Consider the following 27,339-nt stretch of genomic DNA (forward strand, 5'->3'; position numbering starts at 1 on the left):
GAGGGGAGTGAGCCGCCTTTCCTTCACCAGGCGCCTGTAGGCACATGCCTACAGTGCCTTTTGGAAAATCCGTCCCTGTAGAGAGGGCAAATAACAGATCAGGTGCTTTGCAGCACCGAAATGACCAGACTCGAGCTAGAGGCCGGGTGCATAGAGGCTTTGACAGCCATGTGCCCTCCCAGGTAGAGGCGTAGCTAGGGTTTTCAGCACCTGGAGACATAGACAGTTTTTGCGCCCCCCCCCCCCCCCCCCATGAACAGTCCAGAGCACAAAAATGGGCATCAGAATGTGGGTGTTGTAATGAATGGAGCCAGATGTACAAATCCTGTTTAGATAGCCAGATGTTCTCTCCTCTACAGCGCACCCAGCGTCCTCTCCTTGGTAACAGTGGAGTCTCTTGTCCCATGGCCCCATGGTTACCAAGGAGAGGACGCTGGCGTGCCGCAGAGGAGAGATGACGTCATCTTTGGAATGTTGGATCCGGTGGGTCGTCTGCTGTTATTACTGTTTCTGCACTCCTCTGCAGAGGGAGGGAGGGAGGGAGATAAGCGGGCCGCCTCTCACGCACGTGGGGGAGCAGCGGCCGCGCTGAAAGCCCTCAGTGTTGCGCCCGGGGACATATGTCTCCCCTTGCTCCCCCATAGCTACGCCTCTGCCCCCAGGAGGGACTGTGGAAAGCTGAGCTGATACAGTGACACGCCCACCCCTCACCAGATGCCGGTGGTATGCTGATGAGAAAGCCCTCTCAGATCACTGATGGAAGGGGAGTCTAGTGAGCGTGTGTTTGTGTGTGGGGGGGATTTTGGGTAGGTTCTGAACCCTTCTTAGTGGAGGGAGAGAGAGGGGGAGAGAGAGACAGAGAGAGATTGTGTGTGTGGTATTAGTCTTTAGTATTTTTCTTTGAGTTTCCTTCATTATGTTTTAGTCACTGCTCCCTCCCTGCTGCATTCTGGGAAATGTTACTCAGTTCACTTAGATGTCTGGCAAAATAATACAGCTCCTTTCCCGGCACTGACCAGGAAGTAACCAGTTCCAAAGGAACCTCACGTTGTTGTTAGGCGCTGGGCACCCAGTAGTTTATTGGCGCCAATGTCGGACGGGGTGGAGGAGGCCGGACAGGCTGTTGTGGCTTCACAGGAGGCGGCGGTGGTCTGTGGTTCAGAAATACGTAAATTATTATACAAGAACTGTGTTAAAAATGATAAGCAGCTACTCGCAGGCACTGCACTGTTTTTAAAGACGACCCTAGGATGCCCATACATTACTCGATTATTGGTATCGATATCCAGCGGATTTGGTCATAATCATCGAATCTGAAAGATATCGATGCAACAGCATGGCCACTTGATTGATGGTTTCAATCAATTTCTGTCCAAAATTGGCTGACAGGTTTGATCGGGCATGCTGGAAAATCTTAGTTGCAAGGGTTCGATCATGCGTGGCGTTCGATTTCCTGACAACCAATGGACCTTATGGACCCCCGGTGTCCATGGTAAATGCTGCAGGCTCACCTGTCATGTCGTCAGGACTCCTCCTGTGTCCTCCATCTTTTTGACTTTCCACCGCAAGCGCCTGTAACCATTGATACCAGTGATGTCACTACATGCGGCGGTGTCACATGGTACAGGCACAAGGGTCCTTGAGCCAGTATGACAGGTGAGCCTGCAGTACTGACAATGGACCCCGGGGGGACACATACACTTGGGGGGGCAGCACTAGGATGTTTTTTTTATAGACTTCAGCATGAAATCTATTGGAAATCTGCCTGCAGTGTGTGGGCAGGCAATTCGATCGGAGGGCTCTATCTGATGGTCGATCTGGGTGGCAGCAGATTGTCAGGTGTATGGCCACCTTTATTTTCCTTGAAGCTGTATCACACAGTTTATTTGCGTATTTCTTGACACATTATAGCAAACCTGAAGCGGAAAAAAACGTATGATATAATGAAATGTATGTGTAGTGCAGATAATGAATACAACATACTGTAAGTAGCAAAGAAGTCTCATTTTTATTTTCAGTTATATAGCTATTTTTTATAACATTGCATCATTCTGTCATACTTACAGTTTACAAACCACACTCTGTAGAGAAGAGCTAATGACCCTTTGAATGTTCCTGCAATAAAACATAATCGCAAGCTGTCTCTCACGGTTTCTTTTCTGTTTAAAGGGAAGGTCCAGGGAAATTAAAAATCAAAAATCTACTTACCTGGGGCTCCCTTCAGCCCCTGGCAGCCGTCCTGTGCCCTCGCCGCAGCTCCGGTGGCTCCCGGTCCCCTCCGGTGTGGTGCAAATCGCCATCTTCCTGCCCTCCAGCGTGCGGATCATGGAGTCGCACTGACGCCATTTGGGCTGTACTGCGCAGGTGCAGAACTACTGTGCCAGCGCAGTACAGTCCGGATGATGTCAGTGTGGCTGAGAGCCGCTCACGCAGGCGCAGTGCACATCTTGCACCGGAGGGTGGGTGGCGTACCAGCGCGCGGGGGGGGGGGGGCTGCGACGAGGGCACTGGAAGGCTGCAAGGGGCTGAAGTAAGCCCCAGGGAAGTAGATGGGTTTTTTTTAAACAGCAGCTTGGATGTGTCCTTCAGATGACAGGACTGTATTCCACCCAAGTTGGGTTGAAGAGCTCAGAGAAGTTCTTCTGCATACATAACATCTGAAGTTTTTTTTTTTTTTTTAATTCTTCTTGTACTGGAAAACAATACGAGACTCTTTTCTTTGCTACTAATGTTCTATTTATTATGCCTGGTACACACCATACAATTTCCTGTTGGATAGACGGTTCAAATCGACAGGTCCGATCTAACTGCCGAGTATTTTTCTGATGGACTTTGTGTAGAAGTGATAGGAAAATCGATCAGAAAAAACAATCGTTTCAACCTGTCTATCTGATGGGAAATTGCATGGTGTGTAGCAGGCATTAGCTGTACAACACATACAATAAATTATCTCATAAGTTTATTTTCGCTTCAGGCATGCTTTAATTTATTATTCAATGTCCAAACCCATTAGAATTCATTGGGATATCCACCAAATGCGGATTGTTGGTGGGAGCTAAAGACACTGAGGGTCTTCCAGTTATGTTAAAAGTTCTGCTTCCTGCACTTATATCACCTTAAAGGGGAACACCAGTGAAAATAATGTAATAAAAAAGTGCTTCATTTTTACAATAATTATGTATAAATGATTTAGTCAGTGTTGGCCCATTGTAAAATCTTTTAAATCCCTGATTTACATTCTGACATTTATCACATGGTGACATTTATACTGCTGGCAGGTGATGTAGCTGCTGCTTGCTTGTTTGGCAGTTGGGAACAGCAGGAAACAGCTATTTCTCACAAGGCAACAGGGTTCACAGACAGAAAACTGCCAGGAGTACCACAGTCCTCAGAGTTTCTTGTGGGAGGGGTTTCACCACAATATTAGTCATACAGCACCCCCTGATGGTCTGTTTGTGAAAAGGAATAGATTTCTCATGTAAAAGGGGGTGTCAGCTACTGATCGGGATAAAGTTAAATTATTGGTCGGAGTTTCTCTTTAAGGCCTTGTTCACATTAGCAAATGCAGTGCATTTGGAATCGCCATCTAATTGTGCAGCTAATCCCTTTCATTACAGTGAATGAGTCAGCGCTGTGTTTTGCAAAAAAACAACCCTGCACGCAGCAGCGCAATACCGCAACATACAGCTGCACAGCGCAATAATGAGAATGTCAGACAGAGCAGTCTTTGCACCTCTGATGTTCTTGCGTACCACACACTACCACACTGAAATGCTCACAGCAATGTGTATAGTGTGAATGAGGCCTAAATCTACATCGTAAATAAGACAAATGAAAAGAACAAAGGCGTACACACAATCGATATAGTAAAACCGGTAAAGACAGCCATACATCAGACGATGATGGGCAGATTAGACCAAGAGACAAATCTCTCTCTGATCCAGTCTGATTAGAGAGAGATCTGTCAGCTGCCCGTACACCAAAGTCTGAATCAAAATTGATTCAGCCATCTGCTAAAATCGATCCAGAAACAGCCTTGTGACGCCAAATCCGCCACCTCGCTGGCCCAACGCTGTCCCCAAGGGATGGTCGGAAATGCCAATTTACGATTCCGCGGAAAATACGCATTCCGCCATTGCCGATTACCGCTTTCTGATACCAATTTCCGCATTCCAATGCAGATTTCTGCCGAATTTAACATCGATTTTCTAAAAAACTATAAGATCTTTTTGAAAACTTTTTTTTCCTTCTTGTTCACAAGATTCAGTTTAGTAAACCCTGAATATTTGGTGTCTCTCGGACTTATGAGGGCTTTGCTATTAACCGCTAAAGTCGGTGGATTTTTACTGTAATGTAAAATGCTGAAAATCCACATTATAATACTATACAATAACATTTTTATAGCGCTTTTCTCCCATAGGACTCAAAGCGCTTAGGCTCTCTCAGATTCAGTAATTAGTAGGATGAAGTATTCACACAACAAAAGTTATATTTCTGCAAATGCCAAACTGAACAGGTGGGTTTTCAGTCTGGATTTAAACTCGTCCAGGGATGGAGCTGTCCTGATCTGTTGAGGTAGGGAGTTCCAAAACGTAGGGGCAGCATGACAGAAGGCTCTGGGACCAAAAGGTTCCAAGTGGACTCTGGGTATGACTAGATTATTAGAACCTGTGGATCTGAGAATGTGGGGATTGCTACGCAGCTGCAACATATATCTTTCATGTATCCAGGGCCTAGATTATTCAGGGATTTAAATGTCAGTAGGCCGATCTTGAATAGGACCCTCCATTCTATAGGTAGCCAGTGAAGGGAGTGCAGGACTGGCGTTATGTGGCAGTGACTGGGTTGGTTGGTTAGCAGTCTGGCAGCAGTATTCTGTATCAGCTGTAGGCGGTACAAGACCTTTTTTGGAAGGCCAGTGTAGAGAGCATTACAGTAGTCCAGTCGGGATGTGATGAAGGAATGGACTAAGGGCTGGTTCAGACGGACGCTTGTGCAGTGTTTACCGCCAGCGTTCGGGGCTTGGCGTTAAATGCTCCCATTCAAGTGAATGGGAGCGTTTGTACCAAGCTTTCACGCGCGTTTGCACGAACGTGCTGTTCGGGTCCCGATTTTCCCTGGCGTTCAAGGAGCCCCTGGAAGCTACATGTAGCTTCCAGGGGCGGTTAACCGCGACGGGTAATGTCCCCCAGGGGAAGAAAAAAACGCGACCGCATCCGAACGCAACGCGAACGCTGCTGAAAGCCCGAACGCATTGGCACCGTGACGCCAACGAACGCGACGCCTCCAAACGTCCGTCTGAACCAGCCCTTAGGTTGGCAGATCTTCTGGGGGAATGAGGTGCTTGATTTTTGTGATGTTCTTCAGGTGAAAATAGGATGATTTCACCACAGCAGAGATTTGAGTTCTGAAGTTTAAATCCCCATCAATTAGAACTCCCAGGCTACGCACATGATCAGAGCTGCGCAGATCCGTGCCTCCTATTCCCAGTGGTGAAGACTGCAAGTTAAGTTGTTTTGTTATCATGCTCTGCCCTCCTATCAGAAGGACTTCAGTTTTGTCTGCATTTAGTTTCAGCCAGTTGTCATTCATCCATTGCTGTACTTCACGTAAGCAGGCGTTTATAGTTAGAGTTGGGTCTGTCACACCAGGCTTGAAGGAAAGATATAGTTGGGTGGGTGTCGTCCGCATAGCAGTGGTATGTCAGGCCATGTTTTTGGATTAGTTTTCCAAGCGGTATCATGTAAATCGTGAAAAGCAGGGGAGAGAGGATTGAGCCCTGGGGCACCCCATATTTAAGTGATACAGGGGTGGACAGGAAGGGCCCCATAGACACTTTGTGAGTTCTGCCACTCAAAAAGGATTGAAACCACTGAAGAACTATGCCATCAATGCCGCAGTATTCCTGTAGCCTGTTTATCAAGATGTCATGGATGGTCAACTGTATCAGAGGCTGCAGAAAGGTCTAGCAGTATGAGGATCGAGCACTCTCCTCTGTTTCTTGCCATGAGCAGGTGGTTGCATATTTGGATGAGGGCAGTTTCAGTGCTGTGATGTTTCCTGAAGCCAGACTGGAATGGGTCATAACTGTTGTTTTGTAGGATTTTGGCTTCTAGCTGGAGGTAAACAGCTTTTTCAATTGGCTTACCCAGAAAGGGGAGGTTAGAGACAGGTCTGTAGCTGGTCATTGCATCTGGGTCCAGGGAGGGTTTTTTGAGGAGAGGCCTGATGATTGCTTCCTTCAGTAAAGCAGGAAATATCCCTGATTGTAAGGAACAGTTTACAAGTTTGAGGAATACCGGTACAAACAGGTCGGGCAGTTCAACATGAACTGTGTTGGGCCAGGATCCAGGTCACAGGTAGTTAGGCGATATGCGGTAATTTTAAGCCAATCAGAAGACGCAGAATGAATAAGCCAATCAGTGATGCTCAAATACCCCTATTTAAAATTCGAGTTTGGTCGAATTCGAATAGTAAATTATTCGAGGTCAGTCGAATATTCGAGTCGAATAATTTTTACTATTCGATTCGACCTCGGACTTCGAGCTCACTATTCGAGTCGGTATTCGAGCTCACTATTCGAGCTGACTATTCGAATTGGCCTTAAATAGCTTCCAACACTTGTTTTGAGGGTGAATGATGCAAGAAACATCTTTTTTTCCAAGTAACAACAGCAAGTGATTATGTGGGGATGTTCCTTTAAAAAAAAAATGTGGAAAGAGAAGTTGTGTCCTAAATTTTGTTCAGTAGTGTTACTGTATATACTTGTTCTTCTTCTTCTTTATCTTTCTTCTTCTTCTATATCTTCTTCTTCTATATCTTCTTCTTCTTCTTCTTCTTCTTCTTCATCATCTTCTTCTTCTTCTTCTTCTTCATCTTCATCTTCTTCTTCATCTTCATCTTCTTCATCTTCTTCTTCTTCATCTTCTTCTTCTTCATCTTCTTCATCTTCTTCTTCTTCATCTTCTTCTTCTTCATCTTCTTCATCTTCTTCATCTTCTTCTTCTTCATCTTCTTCTTCTTCTTCTTCATCTTCTTCTTCATCTTCTTCTTCTTCATCTTCTTCATCTTCTTCTTCTTTTTCATCTTCTTTTTCATCTTCTTCTTCATCTTCTTCTTCATCTTCTTCTTCATCTTCTTCTTCTTCATCTTCTTCATCTTCTTCTTCTTTATCTTCTTCTTCTTTTTCATCTTCTTCTTCATCATCTTCACGTATTTCTCTTTTCAATTTTTTTTTAAAGAAATGCAGCTATTTTTGAGCGTAACAAATAGCTGGTGGGCGCACGCATGTTGGAAGCGCCATTGTATGTGCTCCCTGGCAGTGGAAACACAAAGACAGCAGGAGGTAAATTCAGCAGCAGGAGGAGGAGGATGAGTGTGTGGCAGCAGGCAGTCAATGAGGCAGGCAGCTCGCCGTGACATAATAGCCCTGGTACCTAGCGGTGATACCAGGGCTGTAAATAAACACAACAGGAGGTCCCAGACAGCGGTCGTGCAGCCCACATTGTGTCCAATACACAACTGGGACAACACAGTTTTCAACCCGGGCACCTCAGAAAAATTAAACCTTTTTTTTTTTTTAATGGTTTTTTGGTTTTTGGTTTTACAACCAATATAGCTATTGTTTGACGTAATAGCTGGTGGCAGAGTGGCAGCAGAAGAAGGTAATGCTGTGTACCCTGGCAGTGGGAAACACAGACAGACAGCAGCAGCAGGAGGAGGAATGGAGGAGTAGGCGAGCAGCTATTGTTTGACGTAATAGCTGGTGGCAGAGTGGCAGCAGAAGGTAAATCATCTGTGTACCCTGGCAGTGGGAAACACAGACAGACAGCAGCAGCAGCAGCAGGAGGAGGTGTGGAGGAGCAGTGTGAGTGTGGCAGCAGGTAGGCAGCGTGACATAATAGCCCTGGTACCTAGCGGTGATACCAGGGCTGTAAATAAACACAACAGGAGGTCCCAGACAGCGGTCGTGCAGCCCACATTGTGTCCAATACACAACTGGGACAACACAGTTTTCAACCCGGGCACCTCAGAAAAATTAAACCTTTTTTTTTTTTTAATGGTTTTTTGGTTTTTGGTTTTACAACCAATATAGCTATTGTTTGACGTAATAGCTGGTGGCAGAGTGGCAGCAGAAGAAGGTAATGCTGTGTACCCTGGCAGTGGGAAACACAGACAGACAGCAGCAGCAGGAGTAGGAATGGAGGAGTAGGCGAGCAGCTATTGTTTGACGTAATAGCTGGTGGCAGAGTGGCAGCAGAAGGTAAATCATCTGTGTACCCTGGCAGTGGGAAACACAGACAGACAGCAGCAGCCGCAGCAGGAGGAGGTGTGGAGGAGCAGTGTGAGTGTGGCAGCAGGTAGGCAGCGTGACATAATAGCCCTGGTACCTAGCGGTGATACCAGGGCTGTAAATAAACACAACAGGAGGTCCCAGACAGCGGTCGTGCAGCCCACATTGTGTCCAATACACAACTGGGACAACACAGTTTTCAACCCGGGCACCTCAGAAAAATTAAACCTTTTTTTTTTTTTAATGGTTTTTTGGTTTTTGGTTGTACAACCAATATAGCTATTGTTTGACGTAATAGCTGGTGGCAGAGTGGCAGCAGAAGAAGGTAATGCTGTGTACCCTGGCAGTGGGAAACACAGACAGACAGCAGCAGCAGTAGGAGGAATGGAGGAGTAGGCGAGCAGCTATTGTTTGACGTAATAGCTGGTGGCAGAGTGGCAGCAGAAGGTAAATCATCTGTGTACCCTGGCAGTGGGAAACACAGACAGACAGCAGCAGCAGCAGCAGGAGGAGGTGTGGAGGAGCAGTGTGAGTGTGGCAGCAGGTAGGCAGCGTGACATAATAGCCCTGGTACCTAGCGGTGATACCAGGGCTGTAAATAAACACAACAGGAGGTCCCAGACAGCGGTCGTGCAGCCCACATTGTGTCCAATACACAACTGGGACAACACAGTTTTCAACCCGGGCACCTCAGAAAAATTAAACCTTTTTTTTTTTTTAATGGTTTTTTGGTTTTTGGTTTTACAACCAATATAGCTATTGTTTGACGTAATAGCTGGTGGCAGAGTGGCAGCAGAAGAAGGTAATGCTGTGTACCCTGGCAGTGGGAAACACAGACAGACAGCAGAAGGGCAGTACACAGCAGCCCACTGTAGGTGTAAAATGTGTGGCTGCAGGCGACGTAATAGTCAAAGTGAACCAGGCTGGCTTAGTGAGCAGGAGCCAGGAGGTGGTAAAGGGTGGTAAGGCACATTAACGATGGTTCCGGCAGCCAGTTCATGTCCCCCTCTCGCCGACAACAGGGGCCAGGAACTCGCCTTCCACCCACGCCTGGTTCATCTTGAGAAACGTCAGTCTGTCCACAGACTTGTGAGACAGACGTGAGCGTTTCTCGGTGACCACGCCACCAGCTGCACTGAAGCAGCGCTCGGACAGCACGCTGGAAGGGGGGCAGGACAGCACTTCCAGGGCGTACTGCGCCAGCTCGCTCCAGATCTCCATGCGCTTGACCCAATACTCCATGGGATCAACAGGGGCATCGCTGTCAAGCCCGCTGTACGACCCCATGTAGTCAGCCACCATGCGGGTCAGGCGCTGGCTGTGACCGGAGGAGGATGCTGCTGCATGCATCTCCTCTCTAGTCACTGCTGCCGGAGCCTCTACAGTCCTGTAGAGCTCGTGGCTGAGAGACAGCAGGTCTGTGGGGCGCTTGCTGCTGCTGGATGCAGGCACCTGCTGCTGCCTCTGTGCTGGCTGCTGGACAGTGGGGGCGGAAGGCTGGGGGAAGGCTTCCTCCAAGCGCTCAACAAGGGCCTGCTGCAAGCTCCTTATTTGTTGCGCTGGGTCTCCTCCTGCAGGCGGCAGGAACTGGCTCAACTTCCCCTTGAGGCGTGGGTCCAACATCATGCTGATCCAGATCTCCTCCCTCTGCTTCATCTGGATCACCCTGGGGTCCCTGCGCAGGCACGTCAGCATGTGCGCTGCCATTGGGAAGAGGCGGGCCACGTCTGCTGGCACATCGACGTCAGTGCTGTCCTCATCCTCCTCCTCTGCCGCCTCATCCTCTCTCCACCCCCGCACCAACTCAGCTGCGCTGTGCTGATCCCCCTCATCAGCAGCCAGGTCAGGGACCTCCACCAAGTCCTCCTCCTCCTCCCCCTCAGAGGTGGACTGCGCAGCTGGTTGCCGCTCCTGCTGGTCCAAGGCTGCCGCTCCCTGTTCCAGCAAAGCATCGAGGGCCCTGTTCAGCAGAGAAACCAGGGGCACCCACTCACAGACCATAGCATGGTCCCTGCTCACCATGTTTGTGGCCTGCAGGAAGGGAGCCAGCACAAAGCACACCTGCTGCATGTGCCTCCAGTCATCATCGGGGACGATGGACGGGATGTTGCTGGTCTTGTCCCTTCTCTGAGCTGCGGAAACAGTGGCCAGGGCAAGGTACTGTTTGACAGCGCGCCTCTGTTCAACCAGACGCTCCAACATCGCCAGGGTGGAGTTCCAGCGAGTCGGAACGTCAAGGATCAGCCGATGGCGTGGCAGATCCAGCTCCTTTTGCACGTCTTCCAGGCTCGCACAGGCTGCAGCCGAGCGCCGGAAGTGACGCACAACATTCCTTGCCGTTTCCAGCAGTTCGCCCATCCCCTGGTAGGTGCGCAGGAACTTCTGCACCACCAGGTTCAGCACGTGGGCAAGACAGGGGATGTGGGTCAGGTTTCCCCTGTCTATTGCGGCAACCACATTGGCCCCATTGTCGGCCACCACCTCTCCGACTCTGAGGCCTCTGGGGGTCAGCCAAATCCTCTCCTGCTCCTGGAGTTTGGCCAACACATGGGTTGCCGTCAGCTTGGTCTTCCCAAGGCTGACCAAGTGCAGCAGCGCTTGGCAGTGGCGGGCCTTCACGCTGCTGCTGAGGCGGGGGGTTTGGCCAGGTGTGCCGGAGGATGGCAGAGGATCGGAGGAACCTGCTGCAGTTCCCCTGACCCTGCGGGGTGGCACCACCCACTGTGTTGCTGCTGCTGCTGTGCCCGCTGCTGCTCTCCCATCCTCACCCCCTTCCACCAAGCTGACCCAGTGGACAGTGAAGGACAGGTAGCGGCCTGTCCCGAAGCGGCTGCTCCAGGAGTCCATGGTGACGTGGACCCTTTCACCAACCGCGTGCTCCAGCCCTCGCTCCACATTGGCCATCACAAAGCGGTGCAGTGCAGGAATGGCCTTGCGGGCAAAGAAGTGTCTGCTGGGGAGCTGCCAGTCTGGGGCTGCGCAAGCAAGCAGCGCACGAATGTCGCTCCCCTTCTGCACGAGCGTGTACGGCAGGAGTTGGGAGCACATGGCCCGTGCCAGCAAGCCGTTCAGCTGCCGCACGCGACGGCTGCTGGGAGGCAGAGCCCTAACCACCCCCTGGAAGGACTCGCTCAAAAGGCTCTGGCGTGGCCTTTTGCTGACACGGGAATCAGCAGACACAGCGGAGGAGGCCACTGAGGACTGGCTGCCAGAACAGGCCTCAGTGTCGGCGGCAGGAGTTGCAGAGGGGGGAGGAGCAGTGCGTTTCCGCACTCCTGCTGGTGCTGCTGGAGGAGCAGGAGGGCGGGTGGCTGCTGTTGCTGCTGCTGCTGCTGCTGAAGGCTGTGCAGTGATGGGTGTGGTGCCACTGCCAGCACCAGATGCCTTCAGCCTCTGGAACTCCTCATGCTGGTGGAAATGTTTAGCCGCAAGGTGGTTGATGAGCGAGCTGGTGCAGAACTTTAAGGGGTCTGCACCTCTGCTCAACTTCCGCTGACAGTGGTTGCAAGTGGCGTACTTGCTGTACACAGTGGGCATGGTGAAATATCGCCAGATTGGTGACTTAAACATCCCCCTACGGCATGGAAGCGCTGCTGCCTGTCTCCCTGTGGTGGTTGGGGGGGGGGCTTGGGTGCGGCTGGTGGTGGTACTGGCAGATGCTGCTGCTGCTGAGCCTGAGACACCAGCAGGCTGTGGGACCTGCCTACTGCTGCTGCCAATGCTTGCAATGATGCGCCTCCTTGCAAGGCCCACAAGAGCATCCTCCTCCTCCTCCTCAGAGCTGCTGAGGACGACATCCCCTGGAGGTGGTGGCACCCAGTCTCTGTCTGTCACCGGGTCATCATCATCCTCCCCCTCCTGAAACATGTCCTGCTGGGATGAGGACCCCCCAAACTCCTCTCCTGATGCATGGATGGGCTGCTTGACTGTCGCCACAGTCTTGCTGTCCAATCCCTCATCCCCCAAAGTGCCCATCAGCATCTCCTCCTCAAGATCGCCAACAACAGCAGACAATTTACTCATGATGCCTGGGGTCAAAAGACTGCTGAATGACAGGTCGGCGAGTGACGGTGAACTGGCCTCCTCCCCAGACCCTGCTGGGCGGCTGCTGCGAACAGGGGTGGTGGTGGTGGTGAGGGTGGAGGCCTCGGATGCAGAGCTGATGGCGGGCTGCTCATCCTCCGTCATGAGTTGCACCACAGTGTCTGCATCCTTTTCCTCAATGGGACGTTTCCGACCCGGCTGGAGGAAAATGGGAGCAGGTGCTACACGCTGCTGCTGCTGTGTCTCTGCAGCGTGAGTTGCAGATGCTCCTGCTGGGCGGCGCCCAAGGCGTCCACGGCCAGTGGCTATGGGAGGAATGTTAGCCACTGACGCTGCTGCTGCTGCTGCGGAACTGTGCATGGTGGCGCGCCCGCGGCCGCGGCTTGCCACAATGCTGCTCCCTCTCCTCCTGATTCCCTTGCTGCCCTTCCCCTTGCCCAAACCGCGCTGGCTGCCACTTCCAGACATCTTAAATGTTTTGGGCGTATAGACAAAAGTTTTGTAAAAGGGCGGGTGAAAAGTGGGGTACTTTAATGGAGTGGGTTGGTTGGTGAGGTGACTGAGTGAGTGTCCCCTAGTACAGTAAGTAAGTAGTAACAGTCAGGAAGTACAACTAGCAGTTACAATAATCAGTAGTAATCACAAGTAAATTTAGTGTGTGTACACTCAGACAGTGAGTGCACGCACGCAGGAGCTAGTAGCCTATGAACACAGTGACTGAGTGTCCTAGACTCCTAGTACAGTAAGAGTAAGTAGTAACAGTAAGTAGAACTAACTAATTACAATAATCAATCAGCGATCAGAAGGAAATGGAGTGTGGGTGGTGTGTGTACACTCAGACAGTGAGTGCACGCACGCAGGAGCTAGTAGCCTATGAACACAGTGACTGAGTGTCCTAGACTCCTAGTACAGTAAGAGTAAGTAGTAACAGTAAGTAGAACTAACTAATTACAATAATCAATCAGCGATCAGAAGGAAATGGAGTGTGGGTGGTGTGTGTACACTCAGACAGTGAGTGACCGCACGCAGGAGCTAGTAGCCTATGAACACAGTGACTGAGTGTCCTAGACTCCTAGTACAGTAAGAGTAAGTAGTAACAGTAAGTAGAACTAACTAATTACAATAATCAATCAGCGATCAGAAGGAAATGGAGTGTGGGTGGTGTGTGTACACTCAGACAGTGAGTGACCGCACGCAGGAGCTAGTAGCCTATGAACACAGTGACTGAGTGTCCTAGACTCCTAGTACAGTAAGAGTAAGTAGTAACAGTAAGTACAACTAACTAATTACAATAATCAATCAGCGATCAGAAGGAAATGGAGTGTGGGTGGTGTGTGTACACTCAGACAGTGAGTGACCGCACGCAGGAGCTAGTAGCCTATGAACACAGTGACTGAGTGTCCTAGACTCCTAGTACAGTAAGAGTAAGTAGTAACAGTAAGTACAACTAACTAATTACAATAATCAATCAGCGATCAGAAGGAAATGGAGTGTGGGTGGTGTGTGTACACTCAGACAGTGAGTGACCGCACGCAGGAGCTAGTAGCCTATGAACACAGTGACTGAGTGTCCTAGACTCCTAGTACAGTAAGAGTAAGTAGTAACAGTAAGTACAACTAACTAATTACAATAATCAATCAGCGATCAGAAGGAAATGGAGTGTGGGTGGTGTGTGTACACTCAGACAGTGAGTGACCGCACGCAGGAGCTAGTAGCCTATGAACACAGTGACTGAGTGTCCTAGACTCCTAGTACAGTAAGAGTAAGTAGTAACAGTAAGTACAACTAACTAATTACAATAATCAATCAGCGATCAGAAGGAAATGGAGTGTGGGTGGTGTGTGTACACTCAGACAGTGAGTGACCGCACGCAGGAGCTAGTAGCCTATGAACACAGTGACTGAGTGTCCTAGACTCCTAGTACAGTAAGAGTAAGTAGTAACAGTAAGTACAACTAACTAATTACAATAATCAATCAGCGATCAGAAGGAAATGGAGTGTGGGTGGTGTGTGTACACTCAGACAGTGAGTGACCGCACGCAGGAGCTAGTAGCCTATGAACACAGTGACTGAGTGTCCTAGACTCCTAGTACAGTAAGAGTAAGTAGTAACAGTAAGTAGAACTAACTAATTACAATAATCAATCAGCGATCAGAAGGAAATGGAGTGTGGGTGGTGTGTGTACACTCAGACAGTGAGTGACCGCACGCAGGAGCTAGTAGCCTATGAACACAGTGACTGAGTGTCCTAGACTCCTAGTACAGTAAGAGTAAGTAGTAACAGTAAGTACAACTAACTAATTACAATAATCAATCAGCGATCAGAAGGAAATGGAGTGTGGGTGGTGTGTGTACACTCAGACAGTGAGTGACCGCACGCAGGAGCTAGTAGCCTATGAACACAGTGACTGAGTGTCCTAGACTCCTAGTACAGTAAGAGTAAGTAGTAACAGTAAGTACAACTAACTAATTACAATAATCAATCAGCGATCAGAAGGAAATGGAGTGTGGGTGGTGTGTGTACACTCAGACAGTGAGTGACCGCACGCAGGAGCTAGTAGCCTATGAACACAGTGACTGAGTGTCCTAGACTCCTAGTACAGTAAGAGTAAGTAGTAACAGTAAGTAGAACTAACTAATTACAATAATCAATCAGCGATCAGAAGGAAATGGAGTGTGGGTGGTGTGTGTACACTCAGACAGTGAGTGACCGCACGCAGGAGCTAGTAGCCTATGAACACAGTGACTGAGTGTCCTAGACTCCTAGTACAGTAAGAGTAAGTAGTAACAGTAAGTACAACTAACTAATTACAATAATCAATCAGCGATCAGAAGGAAATGGAGTGTGGGTGGTGTGTGTACACTCAGACAGTGAGTGACCGCACGCAGGAGCTAGTAGCCTATGAACACAGTGACTGTCTGACTGAGTGTCCTAGACTCCTAGTACAGTAAGAGTAAGTAGTAACAGTAAGTACAACTAACTAACAATAATCTATCAGTAATCAGAAGGAAATAGAGTGTGTGTACACACAGACAGTGAGTGAGTGCACACACGCAGGAGCTAGCTAGTAGCCTATAAACAGTGACAGTCAGTGAGTGTCCTACTCCTAGTACAGTATAACTACAATACTATTAGTAAAGGACAGCAGAAATACTGGTATAGATGAGAGAAATAAACAGAGGACAGCTGCCCACAGAGGCAAGGCCCCCCTGAGGCCTAAACCTGTAAGCTTGCAGCAGCTGCCTGTCTCTAATGTAACACACAAGCTACTAACTAAAATACAATGTCTATCTAACTAACAACAATATAGGTGTATATGGCAGGTGTAGGTGAGCAAAAACGCTAGGTAAATGATCACAATAGAGCACTTGCTAAGCCAAAGCACAAAGGAGCAACTCTCTCTCTGTACAAGTCTCAGGCAAGCATGGAGAAACGGAACATGGCGGCCGCTATTTATAGGGTAGGGGCTGGCCAGGGTCCCCCTCTGTGATTGGCTGCCGTCAGAGGGCCTGGGAGCCCTCTGATTGGCTCTAAGGACATCAATCTGGGCTATGACGCTATTCGAGCTCGGTACCGAGCTCGAATAGCGCCGTTTGCTCGAATAGCTCGAATAGTGAATGGGCTATTCGAGTGTACTCGGATAGCCCATTCGAATAGCTACAGCTATTCGGAGCTCGAATACCGAGCTCGGATAGCTGAAAAAGAGCTCGAATATTCGAGCTACTCGAATATTCGAGCTCTGCTGAGCACCACTAAAGCCAATCAGAGAATGCGGAAATTTCTGCCTAAATCCCCATTCTCTGATTGGCTTATTCATTCTGCGTCTCCTGATTGGCTTAAAATTACCGCATATCGGATAATGCAGATTTTCTGCATTTTACATTACAGTAAAAATCCACCGACTTTAGCGGTTAATAGCAATGCCTCCATAAGTCCTAGTCGACACACCAATTTTTCAGGGTTTACTAAACAGAATCTTGTGAACAAGAAGAAAGGAAAAGTTTTCAAAAAGATCTTATAGTTTTTGAGAAAATCGATGTTAAAGTCGGCAGAAATTTCCGCGATTTCCTGCGGAAATCCATGGAAATTCTTCTACCGCACTTGTATTACCGAATTCTGCATTCTGATGCGGAAATGCAATTTCCGGTCGGAAATGCGGAAATTGCATTTCAACGGAATCCGAATGAGCATCCCTCGTCCCCAATGTCAAATGTGCTCGCCCCTCCCCCTCGCCATGTCCGCCGCTGGCTCCGGGCTGCGTTTGCAATCCACATACTCGCGACCCATGTGGTTGCCGACGTATACGTGGGCACATGTGTGACTTCACACACACACACACACACACACACACACCCATGGTACCCTGGCAACCAAGTGGGGCGGGTGTATGTAGATTGCAGACAGAGCCCAGAGACAACGCTTGTTCCGATATCGATCATTGTTACCGCAGCACACCCGTTAATAACGACGTCTTGCAGCATATCCGATTGATACATGCGTCCAATTTCGCCCCTAAATTGGCCACATGACATCATCGCTCGGACATGCTCTCGGGGGCACAGATTTTCATTGGATTCAGTAATATTTACTGAATTGGACGGTCGATCGGCCGCCAAGTCAATAGTTGTGTAGCAACCTTAAGTATTATAAAATGTAGTCCCATATTTGTTAGAACAGTAAGGGCTCGTTTCCACCATAGCGAATCCGCATGCGGCGCCGACATGCGGATTCGCTTGGTACATTGAAGTGGCCGGGGCTGTTTCCATATGTGCGGCGTGCGGGAGCGATATGGCGGCGGGCCAAATCTGCACGACGGGACCCACAGAATTCGCCTGCGTCGGGAATCCATGCGAATTGCCGCTAATGTATTTAATAGGAAAAACGCATGCGTTTTTTACATGCGTTTTTACCCGCGATTCGCGTGCGATTTCGCACCTTTTTCAATGTTATTTTGCCTTGGCAGAGTCATGGTTAATTTCGCATGGCACCCTGCCATGCGAAATCGCACGCGAAATCGCGGGTAAAAACGCATGCGGAAACGCATCCGCATGCGTTTTTACAAGCGTCGGGATGCCGGAAAAATCGCGTCGCAACAGTGGAAATGGGCCCTAAGACCTTTTTAAGCCAGATAGAAAAATATATATAAAAAAAGGTATGTACAGCTCTAGTATAAATATTAACACACATGGCTGATGGGCGTTTCTTGGGAGGGGTGTTCTCTCAACAGCAGTCACTGTATGGTTTACAACCTGCCAGCCCCACCCCTTATCACCCACAATCATTGTATAATGTCTGGAAACCTTAGTTATGGATCACCTTGATGAATGATTGTATTGCTGTTCTTGCTTGCATACCCATGTAGCTTCTGCTGCATATGTATTATTTTTACTGATCTGGAAAGTATTTTCAGGTCTGTGAGATTTGGCCTCTGAGGAAGCAGTTGGTAAACCGTGAAACGCACATCAGGCATTTGTTTGATATTTAGGCTAGAGCTGTATACAGGGTCAGACTGGGACCCTGGAGGCCCACCAGAGAAATGTCATTAATGGGGCGGGCTAACATTACCTGGAGGGAGGGTTCTAACATTAATTACCTGGAAGAAGGGTGGGTGTGCTAACATTAATTACCTGGACGGAGGGTGGGTGGGTGGACTAATTTAATTACCTGGACAGAGGGTTCCAACATTAATTACCTGGATGGAGGGTGGGTGGGCTAACATGAATTACCTGGACAGAGGGTTCTAACAATTACCTGGACGGAGTGGGCTAACATTAATTACCTGGACGGAGGGTGGTTGGGCTGGCACGCTATTTGCAGTGCAGGCATTGCAGAGGGAAAGTTTTGCAGATGCTGGCAGGGGGGCCCCGCCTCCTTTCTTCTCTCCCTCACCTCGGGGCAACTCCCTCCCTCCTGTCAAGCGCGGTGGTGGCGGAAGATTCAGCTATAGGCTCCGGGGTCCAGCAGAGCAGACGCTAGAGCTCCAGCCGCCTAGGCCACGCCGTCTCCTCCTCTGCCACTCGCACTGAATCAGGAAGTAGTGCGAGCAGGCTGCAGAGGAGGAGACAGCGTGGACCAGGCTGCTGGAGCTCTAGTGCCTGCTCTGCTGGACCCCGGAGCCTATAGCTGAATCTTCCGCCGCCACAGCGCTTGACGGGGGGGGGGGGGGGGGGGGAGGCGAGGTGAGGGAGGGATTGGAGTTGGGTATTGTTACAATACTTGATCAAAACTTAGCTTTATACCATGGATTGTATTTGTACCCTATTTTTTCATTTGCCTTATTTATGTTTATATGCTTTTAAGGGGGAGTGTCAGTTACATATTAATGCTTTTCTGTCTGAGAACATGAGGGTATATGAACAGTAGAGTATAAGAACAGTACAAACCTGGCAGGTATGTTGTGTGATATGGTGAAGACATCAGCAAAATCCCGGCCCTGCTGACCCTGCTGAGGAAAGGAGATGTACTTTAGACAAGCCATATACAAAAATACACACTCATGCCCACCTAAGGTGTATATTCAGTAATAGTGTCTGTTAATTTGGTCGCCAGCTCTTGCCAATAGTACCAATGTTCAGCTATCGGCTTCTGTTAACTATACCTTACACTAACCCACCACTATCTCTCCCCCCGCCTCCAACACTAGCCCCACACCACCACCTATCCCTAACACTAACCTCTCCACTCCTTACATCTAACACTACCCTCCCATCACCACCACTGCCTACGCCTTACACTAACCCACCAATATCACCCCCTAACACTAACCACCCCTCAGCCCCTCTAACACTAGCCCCATACCACCACCTATCACTTACACACTAATCTCTTTACTCCTTACATCTAACACTACCCCCCCATCTACACCTACGCCTAACACTAACCTCCCCACTCCTTACACCTTATGCATCACACCTCCCACAGTCTTAGCTTAAAAGAATCTAATAACTTGGTTTCCAGACAGAGCCACCTGTCATGCTGCCCCTACACTTTGGAACTCCCTGCCACACCCAATCAGGACATCTCCATCCCTGAAAATATTTAAATCCAAACTCAAAAGCTAACTTTTTAGTCGGGCCTTTATGAACACCAGTGCTGCTCGGATACCCCTTTTCAAAATCCGGATTGGATTCGGATACCCAGATATCCGATCCAGTTCAGATATCCCAGTTCAAACTTTTCTGATCCAAATCAGATATCTGACCTCAGTATCCGGGGTATCCGGGCGGATTCAGATATCTGGATAGAAAAACCGGAAGTGGCCTTTAACCACTTGCCGACCGCCCACAGCCGATGGGCGGCGGCAAAGTGGACGCCGAAAGGACCGCAATACGCCCAAGGGCGTTGCGTCCTTTCGGCATGCCGGGGGAGCGATCGCGTCATTGATGACGCGCGCTTCCCCTGGCGACTGGCTTTGCCCACCCGCGCCGGCGGGTTGTTAACCCCGCGATCGCCGCTACAAAGTGTATAATACACTTTGTAATGTTTACAAAGTGTATTATACAGGCTGCCTCCTGCCCTGGTGGTCCCAGTGTCCGAGGGACCACCAGGGCAGGCTGCAGCCACCCTAGTCTGCACCCAAGCACACTGATTTCCTGCCCCCTTATCGCCCACAGCACCCCTCAGACCCCCCCCCTGCCCACCCCCCAGACCCCTGTTTACACCCAATCACCCCCCTAATCACCCATCAATCACTCCCTGTCACTATCTATCAACACTATTTTTTTTATTTGGTCCCTAACTGCACCCTGGGGACTCCTGATCACCCCCCACCCCTCAGATTCTCCCCAGATCCCCCCCCCCCCAGTGTACTGTATGCATCTATCCCCCCTAATCACCTGTCAATCACCCGTCAATCACCCATCAATCACCCCCTGTCACTGCCACCCATCAATCAGCCCCTAACCTGCCCCTTGCGGGCAATCTGATCACCCACCCACACTAATAGATCGCCCGCAGATCCGACATCAGATCACCTCCCAAGTGCAGTGTTTACATCTGTTCTCTACTCTAAAGACCCAGTAATTACCCATCAATCACCCATCAATCACCCCCTATCACCACCTGTCACTGTTACCTATCAGATCAGACCCTAATCTGCCCCTTGCGGGCACCCAATCACCCGCCCACACGCTCAGATTGCCCTCAGACCCCCCCTTATCAATTCGCCAGTGCATTAATTACATCTGTTCTTCCCTGTAATAACCCACTGATCACCTGTCAATCACCTGCCAATCACCCATCAATCACCCCCTGTCACCCCCTGTCACTGCCACCCATCAATCAGCCCCTAACCTGCCCCTTGCGGGCAATCTGATCACCCACCCACACCAATAGATCGCCCGCAGATCCGACATCAGATCACCTCCCAAGTGCAGTGTTTACCAGTGGTGCTCGGATACCCCTTTTTATTATTCGAGTTTGGTCGAATTCGAATAGTAAATTATTCGAGTTCGGTCGAATATTCGAGTCGAATATTTTTTACTATTCGATTCGACCTCGGACTTCGAGCTCACTATTCGAGTTGGTATTCGAGCTCATTATTCGAGCTGACTATTTGAATTGGCCTTAAATAGCTTCCAACACTTGTTTTGAGGGTGAATGATGCAAGAAACATCTTTTTTTCCAAGTAACAACAGCAAGTGATTATGTGGGGATGTTCCTTTAAAAAAAAAAAAAAGGTGGAAAGAGAAGTTGTGTCCAAAATTCTGTTCAGTAGTGTATATACTTCTTTTTCTTCTTTTGTATCTTTTATATCTTCTTCTTCTTCTTTTTCCTCTTCTTCTTCTTCTTCTTCTTCTATATCTTCTTCTTCTTCTTCTTCTTCTTCTTCTTCTATATCTTCTTCTTCTATATCTTCTTCTTCTATATCTTCTTCTTCTTCTTTTTCTTCTTTTTCCTCTTCTTCTTCTTCTTCTTCTATATCTTCTTCTTCTATATCTTCTTCTTCTTCTTCTATATCGTCTTCTTCTACTTCTTCTTCTTCTTCATCTTCTCCTTTTTCTTTTCTTCTTTTTCCTCTTCTTCTTCTTCTATATCTTCTTCTTCTATATCTTCTTCTTCTATATCTTCTTCTTCTATATCTTCTTCTTCTTCTTCTTCTTCTTCTATATCTTCTTCTTCTATATCTTCTTCTTCTATATCTTCTTCTTCTTCTTCTTCTTCTTTTTCCTCTTCTTCTTCTTCTTCTTCTTCTTCTATATCTTCTTCTTCTATATCTTCTTCTTCTATATCGTCTTCTTCTACTTCTTCTTCTTCATCTTCATCTTCTTCATCTTCTTCTTCATCTTCTTCTTCTTCTTCATCTTCTTCTTCTTCTTCATCTTCTTCATCTTCTTCTTCTTCTTCTTCTTCTTCATCTTCTTCTTCTTCATCTTCTTCTTCTATATCTTTTTCTATATCTTCTTCTCCTTCTTCTTCTTCTTCTTCTTCTCCTTCTTCTTTTTCTATATCTTCTTCTTCTTCTATATCGTCTTCTTCTTCTTCACTTATTTCTCTTTTATTTTTATTTTTTTTAAGAAATGCAGCTATTTTTGAGCGTAATAAATAGCTGGTGGCGCACGCATGTTGGAAGCGCCATTGTATGTGCTCCCTGGCAGTGGAAACACACAGACAGCAGGAGGTAAATTCAGCAGCAGCAGGAGGAGGAGGAGGATTGTGTGGCAGCAGGCAGTCAATGAGGCAGGCAGCGAGACATAATAGGCTGTGGTACCTAGCGGTGGTACCAGGCCGTAAATACACAGCATGAGGTTCCAGACAGCGGTCGTGAAGCCCACATCATGTCCAATACACAACTGGGACAACACAGTTTTCAACCCGTACACCTCTAAAAATAATATCACAAAGTATTAATAAAAAGTATATATATTTTTATCTTTCTTTTAAAGAAATGCAGCTATTTTTGAGCGTAACAAATAGCTGGTGGCGCATGGTGGAAGCGCCATTGTATGTGCTCCCTGGCAGTGGAAACACACAGACAGCAGGAGGTAAATTCAGCAGCAGGAGGAGGAGGATGAGTGTGTGGCAGCAGGCAGTCAATGAGGCAGGCAGCGTGACATAATAGCCCTGGTACCTAGCGGTGATACCAGGGCGTAAATAAACACAACAGGAGGTCCCAGACAGCGGTCGTGCAGCCCACATCGTGTCCAATACACAACTGGGACAACACAGTTTTCAACCCGGGCACCTCAGAAAAATTAAACCTTTTTTTTTTAATGGGTTTTTTGTTTTGTTTTTATAGCAAATTACACAGATATAGCTATTGTTTGACGTAATAGCTGGTGGCAGAGTGGCAGCAGAAGGTAAATCTGTGTACCCTTGGCAGTGGGAAACACAGACAGACAGCAGCAGCAGCAGGAGGAATGGAGGAGTAGTGTGAGTGTGGCAGCAGGTAGGTAGGCAGCGTGACATAATAGCCCTGGTACCTAGCGTTGATACCAGGGCTGTAAATAAACACAACAGGAGGTCCCAGACAGCGGTCGTGCAGCCCACATTGTGTCCAATACACAACTGGGACAACACAGTTTTCAACCCGGGCACCTCAGAAAAATTAAAAATTGTTTTTTTTTAATGGTTTACTTTTTTCTTTTTTTTTTTACAGCAAATTACACAGATATAGCTATTGTTGGACGTAATAGCTGGTGGCAGAGCGGCAGCAGAAGGTAAAATCTGTGTACCCTGGCAGTGGGAAACACAGACAGACAGACAGCAGAAGGTCAGTACACAGCTGCCCACTGTAGATGTAAAATGTGTGGCTGCAGGCGACGTAATAGTCAAAAGTGAACCAGGCTGGCTTAGTGAGCAGGAGCCAGGAGGTGGTAAAGGGTGGTAAGGCACATTAATGATGGTTCTTCCGGCAGCCAGTTCATGTCCCCCTCTCGCCGACAACAGGGGCCAGGAACTCGCCTTCCACCCATGCCTGGTTCATCTTGAGAAACGTCAGTCTGTCCACAGACTTGTGAGACAGACGTGAGCGTTTCTCGGTGACCACGCCACCAGCTGCCCTGAAGCAGCGCTCGGACAGCACGCTGGAAGGGGGGCAGGACAGCACTTCCAGGGCGTACTGCGCCAGCTCGCTCCAGATCTCCAGGCGCTTGACCCAATACTCCATGGGATCAACAGGGGCATCGCTGTCAAGCCCGCTGTAGGACCCCATGTAGTCAGCCACCATGCGGGTCAGGCGCTGGCTGTGACCGGAGGAGGATGCTGCTGCATGCACCTCCTCTCTAGTCACTGCTGCCGGAGCCTCTACAGTCCTGTAGAGCTCGTTGCTGAGAGACAGCAGGTCTGTGGGGCGCTTGCTGCTGGATGCAGGCACCTGCTGCTGCCTCTGTGCTGGCTGTGGCTGGACAGTGGGGGTGGAAGGCTGGGGGAAGGCTTCCTCCAAGCGCTCAACAAGGGCCTGCTGCAAGCTCCTTATTTGTTGCGCTGGCTCTCCTCCTGCAGGCGGCAGGAACTGGCTCAACTTCCCCTTGAGGCGCGGGTCCAACATCATGCTGATGCAGATGTCCTCCCTCTGCTTCATCTGGATCACCCTGGGGTCCTTGCGCAGGCACGTCAGCATGTGCGCTGCCATTGGGAAGAGGCGGGCCACGTGTGCTGGCACATCGACGGCAGTGCTGTCCTCATCCTCCTCCTCTGCCTCCTCAGCCTCATCCTCTCTCCACCCCCGCACCAACTCAGCTGTGCTGTGCTGATCCCCCTCATCAGCAGCAAGGTCAGGGACCTCCACCAAGTCCTCCTCCTCCTCCCCCTCAGAGGTGGACTGTGCAGCTGCATGCCGCTCCTGCTGGGCCAAGGCTGCCGCTCCCTGTTCCAGCAAAGCATCGAGGGCCCTGTTCAGCAGACAAACCAGGGGCACCCACTCGCAGACCATAGCATGGTCCCTGCTCACCATGTTGGTGGCCTGCAGAAAGGGAGCCAGCACTAAGCACACCTGCTGCATGTGCCTCCAGTCGTCATCGGGGATGATGGACGGGATGTTGCTGGTCTTGTCCCTTTTCTGAGCGGCGGAAACAGTGGCCAGGGCAAGGTACTGGTTGACAGCGTGCTTCTGTTCAACCAGACGCTCCAACATCGCCAGGGTGGAGTTCCAGCGAGTTGGAACGTCAAAGATCAGCCGATGGCGTGGCAGCTCCAGCTCCTTTTGCACGTCTTCCAGGCTCGCACAGGCTGCAGGCGAGCGCTGGAAGCGACGTACAACATTCCTTGCCGTTTCCAGCAGTTCGCCCATCCCCTGGTAGGTGCGCAAGAACTTCTGCACCACCAGGTTCAGCACGTGGGCAAGACAGGGGATGTGGGTCAGGTTTCCCCTGTCGATCGCGGAAACCAGATTGGCCCCATTGTCGGCCACCACCTCTCCGACTCTGAGGCCTCTGGGGGTCAGCCAAATCCTCTCCTGCTCCTGGAGTTTGGCCAACACATGGGTTGCCGTCAGTTTGGTCTTCCCAAGGCTGACCAACTGCAGCAGCGCTTGGCAGTGGCGGGCCTTCACGCTGCTGCTGAGGCGGGGGGTTTGGCCAGGTGTGCCAGAGAATGGCAGAGGATCGGAGGAACCTGCTGCAGTTCCCCTGACCCTGCGGGGTGGCACCACCCACTGTGTTGCTGCTGCTGCTGTGCCCGCTGCTGCTCACCCATCCTCACCCCCTTCCACCAAGCTGACCCAGTGGACAGTGAAGGACAGGTAGCGGCCTGTCCCGAAGCGGCTGCTCCAGGAGTCCATGGTGACGTGGACCCTTTCACCAACCGCGTGCTCCAGCCCTCGCTCCACATTGGCCATCACAAAGCGGTGCAGTGCAGGAATGGCCTTGCGGGCAAAGTAGTGTCTGCTGGGGAGCTGGCAGTCTGGGGCTGCACAAGCAAGCAGCGCACGCATGTCACTCCCCTCCTGCACGAGCGTGTACGGCAGGAGTTGGGAGCACATGGCCCGTGCCAGCAAGCCGTTCAGCTGACGCACGCGACGGCTGCTGGGAGGCAGAGCCCTAACCACCCCCTGGAAGGACTCGCTCAAAAGGCTCTGGCGTGGCCTTTTGCTAGCACGGGAACCAGCGGACACAGCAGAGGAGGCCACTGAGGACTGGCTGCCAGAACAGGCCTCAGTGTCGGCGGCAGGAGTTGCAGAGGGGGGAGGAGCAGTGCGTTTCCGCACTCCTGCTGGTGCTGCTGGAGGAGCAGGAGGGCGGGTGGCTGCTGTTGCTGCTGCTGCTGCTGCTGAAGGCTGTGCAGTGATGGGTGTGGTGCCACTGCCAGCACCAGATGCCTTCAGCCTCTGGAACTCCTCATGCTGGTGGAAATGTTTAGCAGCAAGGTGGTTGATGAGCGAGCTGGTGCTGAACTTTAAAGGGGTCTGCACCTCTGCTCAACTTCCGCTGACAGTGGTTGCAAGTGGCGTACTTGCTGTCAACTGTGGGCATTGTGAAAAATCGCCAGATTTGTGACAAGAACAACCCCCTACGGCCTGGAGCCGCTGCTGCCTGTCTCCCTGTGGTGGTTGGGGGGGGGGGGGGCTTGGGTGCGGCTGGTGGTGGTACTGGCAGATGCTGCTGCTGCTGCTGAGCCTGAGACACCAGCAGGCTGTGGGACCTGCCTGCTGCCAATGCTTGCAATGATGCGCCTCCTTGCAAGGCCCACAAGCGCATCCTCCTCCTCCTCCTCAGAGCTGCTGATGATGACATCCCCAGGTGCTGGTGGTGGCGGCACCCAGTCTTTGTCTGTCACTATGTCATCATCATCATCATCATCCTCCCCCTCCTGAAACATGTCCTGCTGGGATGATGACCCCCCAAACTCCTCTCCTGATGCATGGATGGGCTGCTTGACTGTCGCCACAGTCTTGCTGTCCAATCCCTCATCCCCCAAAGTGCCCATCAGCATCTCCTCCTCCAAATCGCCAACAACAGCAGACAATTGACTCATGATGCCTGGGGTCAAAAGACTGCTGAATGACAGATCGCCAACTGACGGTGAACTGGCCTCCTCCCCAGGCCCTGCTGGGCGGCTGCTGCGAACAGGGGTGGTGGTGGTGAGGGTGGAGGCCTCGGATGCAGAGCTGATGGCGGGCTGCTCATCCTCCGTCATCAGTTGCACCACAGTGGCTGCATCCTTTTCCTCAATGGGACGTTTCCGACCCGGCTGGAGGAAAATAGGAGCAGGTACTACACGCTGCTGCTGCTGCTGTGTCTCTGCAGCGTGAGTTGCTCCTGCTGGGCGGCGCCCCAAGGCGTCCACGGCCAGTGGCTATAGGAGGAATGTTAGCCACTGACGCAGCTGCTGCTGCTGCGGAACTGTGCATGGTGGCGCGGCTTGCCACAATGCTGCTCCCTCTCCTCCTGATTCCCTGGCTGCCCTTCCCCTTGCCCAAACCGCACTGGCTGCCACTTCCAGACATCTTAGATGTTTTGGGCGTAAACAAAAAACTTTTTTAAAAGGGCGGGTGAAAAAATGGGGTACTTTAATGGAGTGGGTTGGTGGGTGAGGTGACACTAATCACTAAGTGATTAGATCGCTAAGTGATTACTAGTACAGTACTAATACAAAATACAATAATTCAGTAATCAGTAAGTGTGAACAGTGAACAGTGAGTGTGTCCCCTAGTACACTAACTAGAAAATACAATAATCAGTAGTAATCAGATTAAGTAGAAGGAAATAGAGTGTGTGTACTGAGTGCACGCACACACACACGCAGGAGCTAGCCTATGAACAGTGACTGAGTGTCCCTAGTACAGTAAGTACTAGTAACAGTAAGTAGTACAACTAGAAATTACAATAAGTAATCAGAAGGAAATAGAGTGTGTGTACTACTGTACAGACAGTGCACGCACACACACACGCAGGAGCTAGCCTATGAACAGTGACTGAGTGTCCCTCCCTAGTAGTAAGTAGTAAGTAAGTGTACAACTAGAAATTACAATAATCAGTAGTAATCAAAAGGAAATAGAGTGTGTGTACTGTATGTACAGACAGTGCATGCACACACGCAGGAGCTAGCCTATGAACAGTGACTGA

General features: G+C 49.9%; 1 protein-coding gene across 1 annotated transcript in view; it reads right to left on the minus strand.

The window, feature by feature from the left end:
• Nucleotides 1-451: 451 nt before the first annotated feature.
• LOC137535684 (disintegrin and metalloproteinase domain-containing protein 9-like) overlaps nt 452-27,339 on the minus strand; it is a 210,962-nt gene continuing 184,074 nt past the window's right edge. Inside the window, exons 21-22 of the mRNA XM_068257548.1 lie at nt 18,721-18,779; nt 452-1,151 (exon numbers count right to left, since the gene is read on the minus strand). Coding sequence (XP_068113649.1) covers nt 1,055-1,151; nt 18,721-18,779 — 156 coding nt within the window. The 3' untranslated portion in view covers nt 452-1,054. The remainder of the gene's footprint in view (nt 1,152-18,720; nt 18,780-27,339) is intronic.

Source organism: Hyperolius riggenbachi, chromosome 10, assembly GCF_040937935.1.
Source record: "Hyperolius riggenbachi isolate aHypRig1 chromosome 10, aHypRig1.pri, whole genome shotgun sequence".
NCBI lineage: Eukaryota > Metazoa > Chordata > Amphibia > Anura > Hyperoliidae > Hyperolius > Hyperolius riggenbachi.